A 17,064-nucleotide genomic window follows, 5' to 3' on the forward strand; every position below is an offset into this window, starting at 1 on the left:
AGCCAGAGGAATTCCTTCAGAAACCTGTTCGCCCTCTACCGCAGTCCCTTCCTCTGGTCCTGGAGGGTCCCCTTCGCCACTTCTCCCAGCTGATGCAGGGAAGCGGTCCTCCATGGAAACCCTCGCTGCAGGGACGCAGGACAGAGAACTCAGGTCTCCCGGGTGATCCGAAACCTCGCTCAGCCCAGCGCTCCAGCTGCTCGCCCTGCCCTTCCCGGCGCGGCCTTGCCCCGGCCCCGCCCCTCCCCGCTCCGCACCTGCCCACGCCGAGCTCGCCGGAGTTCTGTGCTTCTCTCGCCCTCCGCCCGAGTGTGACTAGCAGGGGCCGGGAGGGGCCTATTGCGCAAGCGCAGGGAGCCGGGCTAACGGTAAGAGAGAAGGTTTGGCAGCGCGCCGGAGACAATGAGGCGCTGCGTTCGGCGGGCTCCTTCCCGGAAGCGGAAGCTCGGGGGCGGGCCAAGGGGGGCCGGGAGTCTGCGGCGGTTAATTCCTTTTACAGTGCGGCTGTGCTTCGCTCCGTTTGGGCTTTTCTGAAGCTGCGAGAGATGGTCAGGTCCGGGTCTCGACCGGGCCAGGTGAGGTCCGCGGACCTGAGGAGTCCACTGTGAGGGTGGAGAGGGACGGAGGGAGTCCTTGGGCCGGGAGACGTGCAGAGCTCCCTGGGACAAAAAGTAAAAACCGAGACAGTGCTGCCGCACTAAAAATAAATGCTGGGAGAGGAGACGAGGCGGGGGTGGGGTGGGGACCTAATCGTAACACCCTAACACAGCCGCTCTGCCCTTAGTTGTATATTCTGTTGTAATCGTTGGGGTCCACCTGAGCGCTGGCTTTGGTGTGGACCGCGGGTTCGTGTCCAGCCTCCGCCGCTGGCTGGGTGACTTGACCTCTCGGAGTCTCAGGACGTTGTTGCGTCAACTACAGGTTCTTGGCTTTTCCAACAAGTGCCGCTACTAGCTGGATCTTCCGTCACAGTTGCTGGTATTTTACTACTAGTTTAAAAAAAAACCACAACTCTCCCAGTTAGTGTCCCTGCGTTTAGCCTTACCCCTCCTCAAATGCACACCCCTCATCGATTCTCTCTTCTGCTTAAAATCCAGCTCTGGAGCACTTCTTTCTGTTTTTTTTTTTTTTTTCCAAGATAAAATCTCAGTTCTTTGGCCTGTCCACACAGCCATTTTTCGATCAGGCCCGTGCATTCCTTACCAGCCTCCACCCCCATTCCAGTAATACCCAGAGCTCTTCACCTGTGTGTTCTCCAGTGCCCTGGGCGCCCGTGTTCTCTCAGGCCTCTGTGCCTTTGCCCTTTGTTCTGCCTAGAATGCCATTCTCTGCCTGAAATCTCCACTTTCCGTCTCTTGTCTCTCAGCTCAAGGACCACTTACAGAAGTCTTGTCTAACACTCTCACATTTCCATCGTTTGGGTGCCCCTCAGCGCCCCTTTTGTGCCCTTGCTAACCCTTATCAAGCCATTTTTCAGCCTAGAGACATTGCTCGGCTTCCTCCTCTACTAAACAGTTTATCTCTGTATTTTCAGGTAATCAGTCAACCAATAGGAATCAGTCAGTACTCACTCAGACCCTCTACTCGGAGTGATCTTACTCCTCCTTAAGTATATCCACAAACGCATGCCTTTGTTTGGTCTTCCTTCATTTATCAACTCACTTTTAATGCTGTCTTCCCCATTAACGTGAATTTTACATTTTTTTTTCAAAACCTGGCTCCAGATTTTCTTCATGAGTACTTCCAGAGCAGCCCCACCCTTATAGATCTTTCTTTTATATTGAATGAACGCAGAATACGTGCAGTCAGCAAGGGAGGAAAACATGGTTTTTGTAGTCACAGTCACCTCCGGATTCAAATTCCAATTCTGCCACTACTGTCATAGTGATAGTAAGCAAAGTACTTTTTATTGCTCTGAGCCTCCTTTTCCTTATCTATAACATAGGTGTAAAATTCTGCCTCAAAGAATTGGGGAGATTAAATGAGAGAACCTGATAAAACATCTGTTTCACACTTGGCATAAATTGTGCAACACAATTTAGCCCCCTTAAAAACAGTATATTGCCATCTCAATGATAATAATAGCAGCTAACATTTGGGTAGCACTACTACAGATATTACATATAATTTCTTATTTAATCTTCACAATAGTCTTAGGAGGTAGATAACACTCCTCATTTTATTGATGAGGAAATTGAGGGATGGAGACTTCAGATAACTTCCCTACAGTTACACAGCTGGTTAGCAGTGGAGACAGGATTGAGACCCACATAGCTGGTGCCAGAGTCCATTCTTTTAAACATTACTCTTTTAAACATCTCTTAGATATATGACTTTGAACAAGCCACCTTTCTGAAATTTAGGTTCCCATCTCACAGAAGTAATAGCAACTCACAAGGTGTGGATTAAGTGGAAATGAAAGGCTTTAGTACACTAAATTGTTCCACAAATATAATTTTATCTTGCACTTGTTGGTAGGAGATATGACTCCTAAGAAATATTTACAATTTTCTCAAATAGCAAAGTAGAAAGTTTAATGATAATACTTAGCGGGAGTAAATGTGAGATAAAGCAAACTGATTTTGTCATGCATTGCCATTTGGGGCACTTGTTTTGGAAAGAGGTTTTGCAGTTTGTATCTAGGTCCTTTAAACAACTAATAACCTGTTATCCAATAATTCAGCTTTTAATCTTGAATGTGAAAGGCTATTTTCAGTATATGAAAACATTTATTTCAGGTTTGTTTTTTGACTGAAAAATATGAAGCAAACCAAGGGCACATTATATTGCTTCCACTCAAGGAAATACTATACAACTATTAAAAAATTTGATAACTATGTTAATATGGAAAAAGCCTTAAAAGTAAAAAGACAAGACTCAAAATTGCAACTATGTAGTCATGATGACTAAATAAATAATCCATATGAAGCCCCAGTAGCAAATAGCACAGCTATTGCCTAGATCTTGGTTTTTAAATACTGTTGTCTACTAAAAGGAACCATGACTTTTGGGAGAAATGGTCAACTCTAGGGCTGAGACCTAGATATATAAAAATAAAATGGAAATAACAGAGTGAAAAGGCAACTTATGGAATGGGAGAAGAACTTGTAAACCATATGTCTGATAAAGTGTTCATAAACAAAATATATAAGGAACTCCTACAACTCAACAGCAAAAAACCAAATAACCTGATTGAAAAATGGGCAAAGGACTTGAATAGGCATTTCTCCAAAGAAGACATACAAATGGCCAACAGGTATATGAAAAGATGGTCAACATCACTAATCAAGGAAATGCAAATCAAAACCACAATGTGATATCACCTCACACTCGTTAGGATAACTATTATTTAAAAAAGCACAAAACAACAACAGCAAAAAACAATCCAGAAAATAACAAGTGTTGGTGAGGATGTGGAGAAATTTGAATCTTTGTACACTTGTTGATGGGAATGTAAAAGGGTGCAGTTGCTATGAAAAACAATGTGACGTTTCCTCAAAAATTAAAAATAGAACTATCATGTGACACAGTAGTCCCCCTTTGGATATTTATCCAAAAGAATTAAAAACAGGATCTTGAAGAGAGATTTGCTCTCCTGTGTTCATATAACATTATTCACAATAGCCAAGATGTGGTAACAACCTAAATGTCCATTGATGGATTAGTGGATACACAATGGCCTGTTATTCAGCCTTAAAAAAAGGAAGGAAATCCTGCTATATGAAACATGAATGAACCTTGAGGATACTCTGCTAAGTGAAATAAGCCAGTCACAGGGCAAATATTGCATCATTCCATTTATATAACGTATCTAAAAATAGTCAAACTCATAGAAGCAGAGAGTAGAATGGTAGTTGCCAGGGGCTGGAGGGAGGAGGAAATGGAGAGTTGCTATTCAATGAGTATAAACTTTTAATTATGCACGATGAGTAAGTTCTAGAGATCTGCTATAATCATCATACTATAGTTAACAATGCTATGTTGTGCACTTAAAAGTTTGGTAAGAGGGTAGATTTCCATGTTACCACAATGAAAAAAACTGGATCAGGTTATTGTAAGCAATAGCTAAAAAAATAATGGGGACATGTTAAAAAGATACAGGTGGGCTTCCCTGGTGGCGCAGTGGTTGAGAATCCGCCTGCCGATGCAGGGGACACGGGTTCGTGCCCTGGTCTGGGAAGATCCCACATGCCGCGGAACGGGAGGGCCCGTGAGCCATGGCCGCTGAGCCTGCGCGTCCTGAGCCTGTGCTCCGCAGCGGGAGAGGCCACAACAGTGAGAGGCCCGCATATCACAAAAAATAAAAAGATACAGGAACCAGTTTGAAAACACTCCTGCTGACAGAATCTGGGACAATTTGAACATTAATATAAATAATGATAATAATGCATCATAACCCGTTAAGTAAAATAGGAATCAGTAAGTCCATACTAACAAATGAAAAAGTACTTCACTAAAGTTGAATGCCAGCTAATAAATGTAGAACGAATGATGTAAGTTAGAAAAATCACCATTTGACAAATGATTAAGGCAAGAATCCTCAATGGATGCTACTGGATGAAAGTTTGATTAATAGGGTGTCTGTGTAATTTCAAAGTATCTCCCCACAAAATGCTTAATATTTACAAAGGTAAAAATAGTAACCTTGTAGTGAAAACTCTGATAGGCACCATCTTTAATCAAACTTAACATCACCAGTAATAGGACAAACTGACATCATATGCCTGCTCATATTGTATTGAGAAGGATACAACATTCCTTTTGTGGTATTCCTGCCAAAAAAGCAAACCTGAAACTAATCATGGGAAAGCAGACAAGTCTAAATGTCCAGAGGGACATTCTACCAAAATAACTGCTCATACTCTTTAAATATGTCAAGGCTATAAAAGACAATGAATGACAACCTGAGGATCTGTTCCAGATTAAAGGAGGCTAAAGAGATAGGACAACTTAAAATGCAACATATGATCCTCGATTGGATGGGGGCCAGAATTTTTTTTCTATAAAGTACAGTGTTGGGATAATTGGCAAAATGTGAATAAGATCTGTAGATTAGATTATAGTATGGTTTCAATGTTAATTCCCTGATTTTGATAATTATACTTTGGTTATATGAGAGAGTGACCTTGTCCTTAGGAAATATTTAGGAATAAATATTATTTTTTTATAAATTTATTTATTTATATTTGGTTGCTTTGGGTCTTCGTTGCTGCGCACGGGCTTTCTCTAGTTGCAGCGAGCAGGGGCTATTCTTCATTGCAGCGTGCGGGCTTCTCGTTATGGTGGCTTCTCTTGTTGTGGAGCACGGGCTCTAGGCACGTGGGCTTCAGTAGTTGTGGCACAAGGGCTTAGTTGCTCCCCAGCATGTGGGATCCTCCCGGACCAGGGCTTGAACCCGTGTCCTCTGCATTGGCAGGCGGCTTCCCAAACACTGCTCCACCAGGGAAGTCCCAGGAATAAATATTTAAATATAAAGTGGTATCATATCTGTAACTTAATCTGAAATGGTTCAGACAAAAAGTAATTATATACATTTTTTTTGAGAGAGAACATGGCAGATGTAGCAAATGTCAACAGCTGGGGAATCTTGGTGACATGTATACAATTATTTGTACTATTATTTCAAAATAAAGAATACAAAATAAATTTGAAGGAAATGTGTCAGTATGATACTGTTACAGGGTGCTTTATTTTGGTTAATTTTCTTTACCTGGTTTTCTGTAATATAACCTAATGTGTGTGTTTTTTGGAGAAATGCTGTATATAATCTTACAATTATGCCATTATTTATCTCAGATAGTATACTAATTTTAATTTTGAAAGATAATTATTGTGGTAGTTGTTTTTAGACCTTGCAGCACAATCGTTTGGCTTTTTATTGTGGTCCTGGCCAGGACACTGACATAGATATTGTGAAAGTAAAGACCCTGAGGGGATCATGCAGGGGCCAGTGGAGCTATGGTACATGGGATCTTACTTCCGCCAATGTTGGTTCTCACTGCTGGCTTTATGACTCCATCATATTCTAAGTTATCTTAAGGAGAAAGAAAACTTTTTATCAACCCAATTTAAAAAAATGTATTCTCAGTAGCATTCTTAGAAGGAGAGTGTACATATTCAAGCAAATAATAGAATATTGTATAACTCCAGAAAGTTTAATAGTTAGTGCTCAAAGCTGTCTTGGGATGAGATATGTAAACATGTCAAGCAAAATCCTAAGTGTAACTGCCAACAGTGACTACACCTGAAGGCTAAAATGAGGGAGTGAGTAGGGAATTTAATTGTCTTTTAAAAGTAATATTTTGAATAAAGATTATATTTATATGATATAAAGTTTTTAAGACATAAAAAGGTATACCATGGAAAGTGTCCCTTCTTTCTCTGTCTCCCAGATTCCGTTTCCCTCCCTGGAGGCAACTACAATTCACTGTTTCTTTTGTAACTCTCAAGGTATTGGATGCATGTAGAAGCAAATTTTTTTCTTTATTCTACACAAAAGGTAGCCCACCTAAGGTATTTTTTAAATCAAAAATTTTAAAAACAACATATGCGTTTAAAAAGAAAGATTGAGAGAATGAGGTATAGATAAAGAGGAATGGTAGAGTTTTCATGTGCTAGTCTTGTCAGGCATTCTAAAGAACGTGGATAAATAGAATCAGTTATGGACTCTGCCCTGTATCTTGAATTAACTTGTATGTTTTGAAGAACTGGGGAATGTAGAACATGTTCAGCGGTTGAGTATAGTCCAAACTTAGTATAGTAGATACTTCTGATTAAAATAATATCTCAACTTCATTTTCAGCTTAAATAGACTTAAGACACAAATGTATGTGTTGCTTGCTTGACATTCTATATAGAACAAATTATTTATAAGAGTTCAATTGTAATTGTGGGTTTTATTAAAAATTAATAGCATGGTACATATATAAAAGGGAGTATTATTGAGCCTTAATAAGAAAGGAAATTTTGTACATGTTACAACATGAAGATATTGTGCTAAGCAAAATAAGCCAGTCACAAAAGGACAAATAGTGTATGATTACATTTATATGAACTTCCCAAAATAGCCAATTAATAGCAACAGAAAGTAGAAGGGTGGTTACCAGGAGCTTAGGGGAAGAAGGGATGAGATGTTAATGATTAATGGGTACAGAATTTCAGTTTGGGAAGATGAAAAAGTTCTGGAGATGGATGGTGGTGATGGTTGCTCAGCAATGTGAATGTATTTAATGCCACAGAACTGTATACTTTAAAATGGCTAAAATGGTACATTTTATTTTATGTGTTTTACCACAGTAAAAAAGGGAACGGAAACAATGAATAACATTTCAGATTTTGTCCAAACAGCATACTGAGAATGTAATAGAAAAAATATTTGTATATATACTACAATATAATGCATTATGTCACAGGTATTATCTTCAGGAAAGCACACTGGACCTGCTAAATTAACAAATGGAAAGAAAGGGTAAGTACGTAAAGAAGTTTACAACTTCAGGAAATCTCAAGAGATTTTCAAGTGTTTGGGCTAGACTAAATTTTTCCTACCCCAGAGAACTAGATGGGTCTCTACCGTCACAAAAGTCTGGGGAGGAACCTTTCATATCTTACCCATGTTGATCATTTTAGTCTTTATAATCTTCATAAAGTCCTGCATAAATCCATCTTTTACATGGTTGGACAAACTTTCTTATCCAACCTTCGCTGGAAAGAGAATGTCTATTTATAATATATTTTGTGAAAAAAACTTTGTGTCATATGTAAAGATATTAACAAACTTGTTTTCTAGGACCCATTTGAGAAAGATATCCCGTTTTAATGCAAATTCTGGCTATCCCACTCATTCTGATTCAGAAAGTCAGGTAAGAGTAAACTGAATAGATACAACATATGCTATTTTAATTAGTTTTCAGGTAAAAGCTAAGAAGTGGGAATAAAAATTCAAAGGTAAATATTAATTGCTCTAATGAAGAATGAAGACTTTTTGCTTTAAAACAAGTCTTCTACCAATAATAAATTGCTTCTAAATAAGGAAATTTTTAAATTACAGAATTTTTTTTCCTGCATTAAAATTTTGTGTACAAATTTCTAAATGACTTTCTCCTTGCAGACTGAAACTGTACAAGGGCTTGATGGTTGTGCTTCTTTGCTGCAGGACGTTTTGAGAAATGAAGATTCAGGTTTTAATTTTTAAATGCTTCTTTGCTGATCACCTTTTCTCAATTAAGTAGTTCTCTTAATGCTAATGAATTTTTGTTTTATTATTAGTAGGTTCAGAAATAGCATATTCAGAAAATAGATATAACCCAAGACCTGTAGAAAGCAAGCGATATGGATCTAAAAAGAAAGGACATGAAAAACATACTGTACCTTCTGTAGTCTGGAAGGAAATTTGTAAGTATTTTTTTCTCATTTATTCAAATATAATACTTAATTCTGGGGGTTTTGATAAATTATTGGGATTATGCAGTTGGATTCATTTTAATAACTTTGGTTATTCAGGTGTGTGTGTGCGCTTGTGCTTTTTTCCCCCTCTATTCATCTTCTAAACACTGAGTAGTTACTTTCCCAAGAAGAAAAGTAGAAAAAAAAAGTGGCTAGGTTTGTAGGAGGAAAGGTTCAAACTCACTTTGACATTTGGGAGGTATATAGAGTTATCTTTGTTCTCCCTGCCCCTTGTTTTCATAGATATTCACAAATTGGTTGGGTTTCATGTGTATATTTATTGTTTTAAAAATACTTTATGTATATATATATATTTTTTAAGTAGGTTCAATAGCTCAATTTTTGAGCTGCACAGTTAGAAGACATGGTAATAAGAGGGTAAAATTCCAAGCTGGATAAGATATGTAAGGAAAGAAGGCCTGCCACTGATTGATGGTGACTGTGGCCAAGGATGTTTTATACCCTCACAGTTAACCTTGCTGACTTAATTAAGTGTAATAATTCAGCAAGCAGTTTAGAATAATCAAGTTTTGATTATGTTGTTCCATAGAGGCCTATAGAACAAGATAACCCAAAATGGAAATGAAAAAGTCCATAATGGGGCTTCCATGGTGGCGCAGTGGTTAAGAGTTCGATCCCTGGTCCGGGAAGATCCCACATGCCATGGAGCAACTAAGCCTGTGCACCACAACTACTGAGCCTGTGCTCTAGAGCCTGCGAGCCACAACTACTGAAGCCTGTGTGCCTAGAGCCCATGCTCCGAAACAAGAGAAGCCACCACAACGAGAAGCCCGTGCACCGCAACTAAGAGTAGCCCTCACTCATTGCAACTAGAGAAAGACCGCATGCAACAACGAAGACCCAACTCAGCCAAAAATAAATAAATTAAATAAATAAATTTATTTAAAAAGAAAAAATGAAAGTCCACAATGGGAATTCAGATGGTCAAGAATGGAACCAGCTAGTTCCACAGTTCACGTGGGCCAAAAATGTTAACACAGCAGTGCACACTTAGATTCAGCATAGGCAAGGAGTGAAGTCTAGAAAATTATCTACAGCAATAGCCCTGGGTATTAAGAGGTCAGGATCCAGGCAAAGAGGCTGAGAAAACGAGGGCAGAACATTCATAGGACTAGAGGTTGATGTTGCAGGTGGTCCTGAGTCAGAGAACTAAGGCAGAGGAAACAACTTACTAACCTATCTTGGAGGCCAGTCACATTTAGCCTTGTATTGTCTTGACCTGCTTTGCTCAAGATGGCAGTCTGTAGCCAAATGTAGCCATTGAACATTCCAAGAGTGGCTAGTACAGCCAAGGAGCCGAATTGTAAATGTTATTTAATTTTACTTAAATTTAATTTTAATTTGAAAACTGGTACTTGATCCAGTTATTAGAAAACTTTTAAGTATGTTTGGAATAACTTGGGTACATGAATCTACTTTTTTCAACTGTAAATTTTATTAAGTCTAATACAGATCAAGGATTTCTTTTTTTTTTTTTTTTTTTTTTTTGCGGTACGTGGGCCTCTCACAGTTGTGGCCTCTCCCGTTGCGGAGCACAGGCTCCGGACGCGCAGGCTCAGCGGCCATGGCTCACGGGCCCAGCCACTCCGCGGCACGTGGGATCTTCCCGGACCGGGGCACGAACCCGCGTCCCCTGCATCGGCAGGTGGATTCTCAACCACTGTGCCACCAGGGAAGCCCCAGATCGATTTCTGATGAAAATTTACCATCCAGATTGAGATGTGCGTAATAGTAAAATACACAGTATGCTTAGAATATTTAATGCAAAAAATAAAATATCTTAATGTTTAATGTTAATTACATATTGAAATGTTAATATTTTGGCTATATTGATTTGAATAAAACATGAAAGGGCTTCCCTGGTGGCGCAGTGGTTGAGAGTCCGCCTGTCGATGCAAGGGACGGGTTCGTGCCCTGGTCTGGGAAGATCCCACATGCCGTGGAGCGGCTAGGCCCGTGAGCCATGGCCGCTGAGCCTGCGCGTCCGGAGCCTGTGCTCCGCAACGGGAGAGGCCACAACAGTGAGAGGCCCACATACCGCAAAAAAAAAAAAAAAAAAATTAATTTTACCCATTTTTAATTTTTTTAATATTGCTACTGGAAAATTTAAAATTGCATATATGGTTTACATTATATTTCTATTGGACAACATTGGTCTAAACCAGGGTCAGCATACTACAGCCAGTTTTGCTTTATAAATAATGTTTAGTCATTTATTTTATAAATAAAGTTTTATCAGAGCACAGCCATACTAATTCATTTATGTATTTTCTTTTTTTTAAGTATTTATTTATTATTATTATTATTTTTTGGCTGTATTGCATCTTAGTTGCGGCACACTGGATCTTCGTTGAGACACGTGGGATCTTTTGTTGCGATCTGCGGGTTCTTCGTTGTGGTGCACAGGCTTCTCTCTGGTTGTGGTGTGCAGGTTTTCTCTCTCTACTTGTGGTGCGTGGGCTGCAGGGTGCGTGGGCTCTGTAGTTTGCAGCACGTGGGCTCTCTCCTTGCGGTGCTCAAGCTCAGCAGTTGTGGTGCGTCAAGTTCAGTTGCCTGGCGGTACGTGGGATCTTAGTTCCCCGACCAGGGATCGAACCCACGTCGCCTGCATTGGAAGGCGGATTCTTTACCATGGACCACTAGGGAAGACCCTCATTTATGTATTTTCTATGGCTACTTTTGTGCTGCAGTGGCAGAGTTGAGTAGTTGTGACAGAGACAGTCAGCCCTGCTAAGCGTAATATGTTTATCCTCTAGCCTTTTAAGAAAAAGTGTGCTAACCCCTGGTCTAATTCTTAAAGTAGAAGCCTATTTTGGGGGCCCAGTGGACAAAGAAAGGAGTGGTAGCACCATCTACCTATTCCTCCAGTCTCCTACTTCTTTTCTCAAGGCAGGTTATTTTTTGTCCAGGGCACCCTTCCTCAGGGAACTCTCATTTAAAATGTACATGGCTGGCAATGGTGCCGTGGAAGCAACTTAACTGTTTGTTATCAGAGTTCCAACAGAAAATAGATGGCTGCACTCAAATTAAGATAATTCTAAGATGGTTTATTTACAAAGAAACTCATTACAAAGGTGTGACTAGAGTATACGGAAACCACAAGGGATTGTGCTAGCCCAGTGCTAGCAGCAGGAACAGAGCTTTTATTATCCTTAGGCCTTAAGGAATGAGGTGAAGAAGAGGGTACTGGGACTCAAGAGATGCTGTTGTGTAGAGTAGGCTGCCTTGAGAAGAGCAGTGACAAAGCCAGCCCAAGGTGGCCTCATAGAGAGGGAGTTGGGAATAAATACTTTGAAATCATGCTTCTTCCTTTCCTTGATAATGCTGAGACTCCCATTGGATTGGACCCAACTGGAACCTTGTTGTATATCTGGTCTGGGATTTGATTTTCATTCTTACAACTAAAAATTTAGCCTTACTGTGTCATGCATGTTGACAGGAGACATGAGACTCTGGATCAGAGACAAAGGACTTTATTACTCATGCACATCAGCATATTTGTGTTGGTTCTCCCTCGCTGCCATTTCCCACTGGGATGATGGGATGGACCCAGGTGGATGCTGCACATGCTGTAGGTTTAAGCTTCAGCTGACGACCTCTGAGCTTGGGGAATCCACTGATTTTGTAGTAAGCAGTAAGCAAGCCTGTACTTGTCTCAGGGGAAACATTACCTTATCCCTCAAAGTTGCTCAGTACAAACACAACCCTGAGAAATGGCCTAGGTAAAGAGCTTAGATCAAGGCCTTACTTTTTTGGTAGACCCAGCAAGACATGTAGGAGCAGAAGAGACGCATAAAGGAATGTCTCTTAACAATGTAATCCATACAGATTAGCATCCCAGAGAGAGCAGAGCAGGGTGGAGACAGGTTTGGGGAAGTAAATGAGAGATCTAGCATTCTGGGTCCCTGTTGTTAAATTCTTCTTTGGATTAGAGTCAGATCAGCATTTCTGGCCCGTGATCAGGATATTATATTCTTATTATCATTTCCCCTACACTTTCATCCTCAGAAGGAAGGACCTATGTCCCATAGGACAGTCTCCTTTAGGGTTGCAGTATTAGAAGTTGTTCTATTGACTTACTCCTAAGGTTGACTCTTCAGAAGCAGAAGCCTCTTTCCCTTTGCTTAAATTACTCTTTTTTAGTTTACCAAACTGTAGCACTGTCTAGAAAGGATCATCTTTTTTTTCTTTTTTGTGGTTAGCAGCTGTTAACCAGTACAAGGTTTTTGCTCTGTTGGCACACTGCTCAAAATACACAAAAACCAAACTCAGCACTTGCTTTCTTTTCCATCTCTCCATAAGTGAGATAATCATAACTAGAACTTTAGGAATCTATTACAGCATGTTAACTGGTATCTATGTATCATTTTAACTTTAGCATACATTATCTTACTATTTGGTGTTAACTGTCTTCTGGGGCTTGGGCTCCTTACTTTCTGTCTGGTACCTGCCTGATCATTGAGCGTCTGTGGAGTCACGCTCACCCACCCCATTGCATACTGGGAGGAAGGAGGCAGAAAGGCAGTTCCAGAAATGCGTTGAGAGCTTGCTTGAGAGTGCTCCTGACACTCAAAGAAAAAAGACATTTTTTTAATAAGCAACTTTTTACATTTTGATAACTGTTGAATGCTGTGGGCACGTGACCTACTTTCAGTATCATGTATATATTTCTGCCCTCACCTTGGGGAAATAAACTGCTACACACAGAATATTTTGAGCTTTGATTGCCCTTATCAAGGCCAGGTGTTCTTTTATGTATTTCACATTATAATAGGCATCCAGCAGCTCTTATCTGCAGTAGATGTCTGTTCTGTATTTGGGTGGCAGGAATTATCTTACCTATCAGACAGTGCTTGTACATCCAAGCAACAGTGCTGTACAGCAGCTAAAATTCAAGAACAGAAAAAGTTTTGTGGACTGAATAAATAGTTATCAACTGACACCAATTAGGCATTGCTGTCCTAAGCTGTTTGGTAAAGTATTTATGTAGGGTGCTTTGTTATAGTGAACAAGAGCAAGAAAATATACTTCATTTGTATGTGTAGTAACAGGCTTATTTTGTGTTGGTGGTGTTTTTTGGTTTTTTGGTTTTTTTGTGGTATGCGGGCCTCTCACTGCTGTGGCCTCTGCTGTTGCAGAGCACAGGCTCCGGACGCGCAGGCTCAGTGGCCATGGCTCACGGGCCCAGCCGCTCTGCGGCATGTGGGATCCTCCTGGACCGCGGCACGAACCCGTGTCCCCTGCATCAGCAGGTGGACTCTCAACCACTGTGCCAACAGGGAAGCCCTATTTTTTTTTTTAATTTTAAAATTGTGTATCCATTTATGGTTTTTAACTTGTCTTAGGTATTTGCTTTAAGATTTTGTCTCTTAAATACAGATATACAACATTCTCAGTAGAGTTTCACATAGAGTGAGTTAATAAAGGAGCAAAGTAAGTCATGTTAATTCTAAGGCTTTGAATTTTAAGAAGTGTTTGAGGTTTATTAATTTATGTTGGATGATGCCATCTGCTGGCAAAAGCATAATATTGTAGCTCAGCTTTATCAGAGATTGTGAAAACCATCCCTTGAAAAGTGAATGAGTGCCAGTGCTTGGGAACAATGAGTGTAAAATCTGAGAATTTCTCAAACCAGACAATTCTTATCTTATGGGACCAAAAGAAACCCAGGAGCAGAAGAGAGACCTAGGAATCAGGAGGAAAGGAAGAGCAAAGTGCTGGATGGCCATGGGCTGCCTGTGGTCTCACCCTTCATCATTTTAGATTTCAAAGTTAAACTATTTTAGGAGGATACTTTTCCATTTTATTTATTATAAAATTGTATTTCCACTAAGAAATAATTTTTTTTAACAGAAATGTTTATTAACCAATTTGTTAGCTCATATATTCAGAGAGTGAAGTATAATTGTTACTGCATGTCCCCTCAGAGGGGACATGGTTAGAGATATTTTATTGATAGCAGTTGGGAAGATTTGTGAATATGAAATATTTATTTGTCCATATTAAGACTTTGTAGCCATTTGGTAATAGATATCACATTTATTGAGTTCTCACTATGTGCTAGACATTGATACTTTACATGTGCTATTTACTTTTCACAACAATCTTATGAAATAGGTAATGCTCTTACCATCATTTTTCAGATGAGGAAGAGGGGGCCAAGAGAGGTTGAATAATTTGCCAGAAGTTATTCAGCTAGTAACTGTTAGAGCCAAGGAAGTATGTTCACAGCAATAGATTATCTCAAAAGAAAGAGTATAGCCCAAGTCAAAATGGAAGCATCCAGAGGCTCCCTCGGTGGCGCAGTGGTTGAGAGTCCGCCTGCCGGTGCAGGAGACACGGGTTCGTGCCCCGGTCTGGGAAGATCCCACATGCCACAGAGCGTCTGGGCCTGTGAGCCATGGCCACTGAGCCTGCACGTCCGGAGCCTGTGCTCCCCAACGGGAGAGGCCACAACAGTGAGAGACCCACGTACTGAAAAAAAAAAAAAAAGAAAGAAAAGAAAAAACAGTAAAATGGAAGCATCCAATATCTCCAACCATTTTCATAGTTAAATATTAATTTAGTAGTATTTTTCTATCTTTATTGGTTATAATATTTCATCTGCCTTTAACTTTTTACTTCTAAGTTTTATGCTTTTAGCAATGTTTTTATTTTCAATAAATTGTATATGTATTTGGGGAATTCCATACCATTTTTAAAAATTTAACTGTTTTCACTTTTTAAATAATTAAGGAGTAACTTTCATAAAGCAAGTGTATAAATCTCAATAAATTTTTGCATATGGGGTACACCCATATAGTCACCACCCAGATGAAAATATAGAACATTTTCAATACCCTACCGGGCTCCTACCCCTCAGTATTCTCACTACCACCTATCTCCTCATCCTTGAGTAACCACTTTTCTGACTTCTATCTCCATTGGCTAGTTCTGTTATCTTTGAACTTCATGTAAATGCAGTTGTACACTATGTAGTCTTGTGTCTGACTTTCACACATCATATCTGTTAATTTCATATAGGTAGTTTGAGTATATCAGTAATCTGTTCTTTTCCATTGCTGTATAGTTTCAGATGACTATACCACAATTCATCCATTTCTACTATTCATGGCTATTTGGGTGTTTTCAGTTTTTGGCTACTGCAAATAAAGCTGTTGTGAACATTCTCATACACATCTTTAAGTACAAGGGTCCCCAACTCCTCTGCCCGCAGCCTGTTAGGAACCAGGATGCACAGCAGGAAGTGAGCCACAGGTGAGCCAGCAAAGCTTCCTCTGCTGCTCCCCATGGCTCCCCACCGCTCCCCATCACTCTCATTACAGCCTGAACCATCTCCCCTGCCCCCTGGTCTGTGGAAAAATTGTCTTCCATGAAACTGGTCCCTGGTGCCAAAAAGGGTGGGGACCAATGTTTTAGTAGACATAAACAGTCATTTCTGTTAGGTATATACCCAGAAGTGTAATTGCTGTGTCATAGAATATATATTTAGCTTTGGTAAGCTTTTGCCAAAAGCTGTATATTTTTCTAAACTTACTTTGTACTCTGATAACCTATGATCTACCAAGAACACTCTCATTTCTATTAATAGTCTTTAAAAAAACATTTGGGGAGGGGATCTTATTAGACAAAGAAATAGATTTTGATAGTGATCTATAGAGTAGTGCTATGTAGAAAACTTGTTTTTCATGTATTCGTTTATTAATACCAGGTTTCTACTTTGTACTTCTTTGTACATAGATTAATACAAGACTCTGTGGGAGAAAGTAATGAAGTATAAATACAGTCCTGCCTAAAGAAGCTTATAGTTTAGTCAGGTAGACAAGAGAATGAAAGATAAGCAATATAGTACAATATGCAAGTGATATATGATTTATATAGACAATATGTGCTCTAGGGTGGAGAAGAGCAGTCACTAGACTAGAATGACTGGAAAAGGCTTCATGGGAGAGAGAAGCCTTCAGATGAGCTTTGGTGAGTAGGTAGAATTGAATTGGAAAGAATGGTTCATCATGAGTAATGTTTTGGGAAAATGAGAAAAGCTTGTTTTAGGTGTCTAAAATGGCCTGACTGGAATGAAAAATTTCTTAGTTGAGGGTGATGGGAAGATGGTTGGAAAAGTATGTCGTGGTTAAGCTTTGGAGAATTTAAATGTCCAGTTAAGGTCTTGTCTGAGAGCCCAATGTGTAGATTAAATCTTTTATTCTCACTCTAAAAGCTCTGATTTATTTATCATTATTATTATTTTTATTATTATTATTGTCAAAGCATCAGAATTGTACAAGGTATCTGTCTTTTCTACTGCATTCCCCCTCTCAAGAGCATGAACTGGACAAGAAGCAAGGTGAAAGAGTTTTACTGGATTTTAGAGAGAAGTAACTCCCCTAAAGAGGTCTTTATAATTGGAGAGATTTTATTAGTAGTAGTTTATTAGTAGTGTTTAATAAAGATTTTAAAGACATAGTGTAGATGATTTTTGACTGGAGAACCTAATTCATTACTTACTTTAAAAAAATCATTTGAGGTGATTTTCTTTAAGGGTGATAGCGGTAAAGCTGTTCTGTAAAGTATGTGATAAATTGAGTTACTTCTGAGAGT

General features: G+C 39.6%; 1 protein-coding gene across 3 annotated transcripts in view; it reads left to right on the top strand.

Moving 5' to 3' along the window:
- Positions 1-440: 440 nt before the first annotated feature.
- The window catches only part of CCDC14 (coiled-coil domain containing 14), a 52,586-nt gene continuing 35,962 nt past the window's right edge, over positions 441-17,064 (top strand). Inside the window, exons 1-5 of one of the 3 annotated variants that reach the window (XM_059064367.2) lie at positions 441-575; positions 7,413-7,468; positions 7,790-7,862; positions 8,111-8,180; positions 8,269-8,394. In XM_059064367.2, coding sequence (XP_058920350.1) covers positions 546-575; positions 7,413-7,468; positions 7,790-7,862; positions 8,111-8,180; positions 8,269-8,394 — 355 coding nt within the window. In that variant the 5' untranslated portion in view covers positions 441-545. Of the gene's footprint in view, positions 576-7,412; positions 7,469-7,789; positions 7,863-8,110; positions 8,181-8,268; positions 8,395-16,421; positions 16,441-17,064 lie in introns of those variants that run through there. The other 2 variants (XM_059064368.2, XM_067035347.1) reach the window with 2 other exon arrangements.

This window comes from Kogia breviceps, chromosome 5 (genome assembly GCF_026419965.1).
Source record: "Kogia breviceps isolate mKogBre1 chromosome 5, mKogBre1 haplotype 1, whole genome shotgun sequence".
In the NCBI taxonomy this organism is placed as follows: domain Eukaryota; kingdom Metazoa; phylum Chordata; class Mammalia; order Artiodactyla; family Physeteridae; genus Kogia; species Kogia breviceps.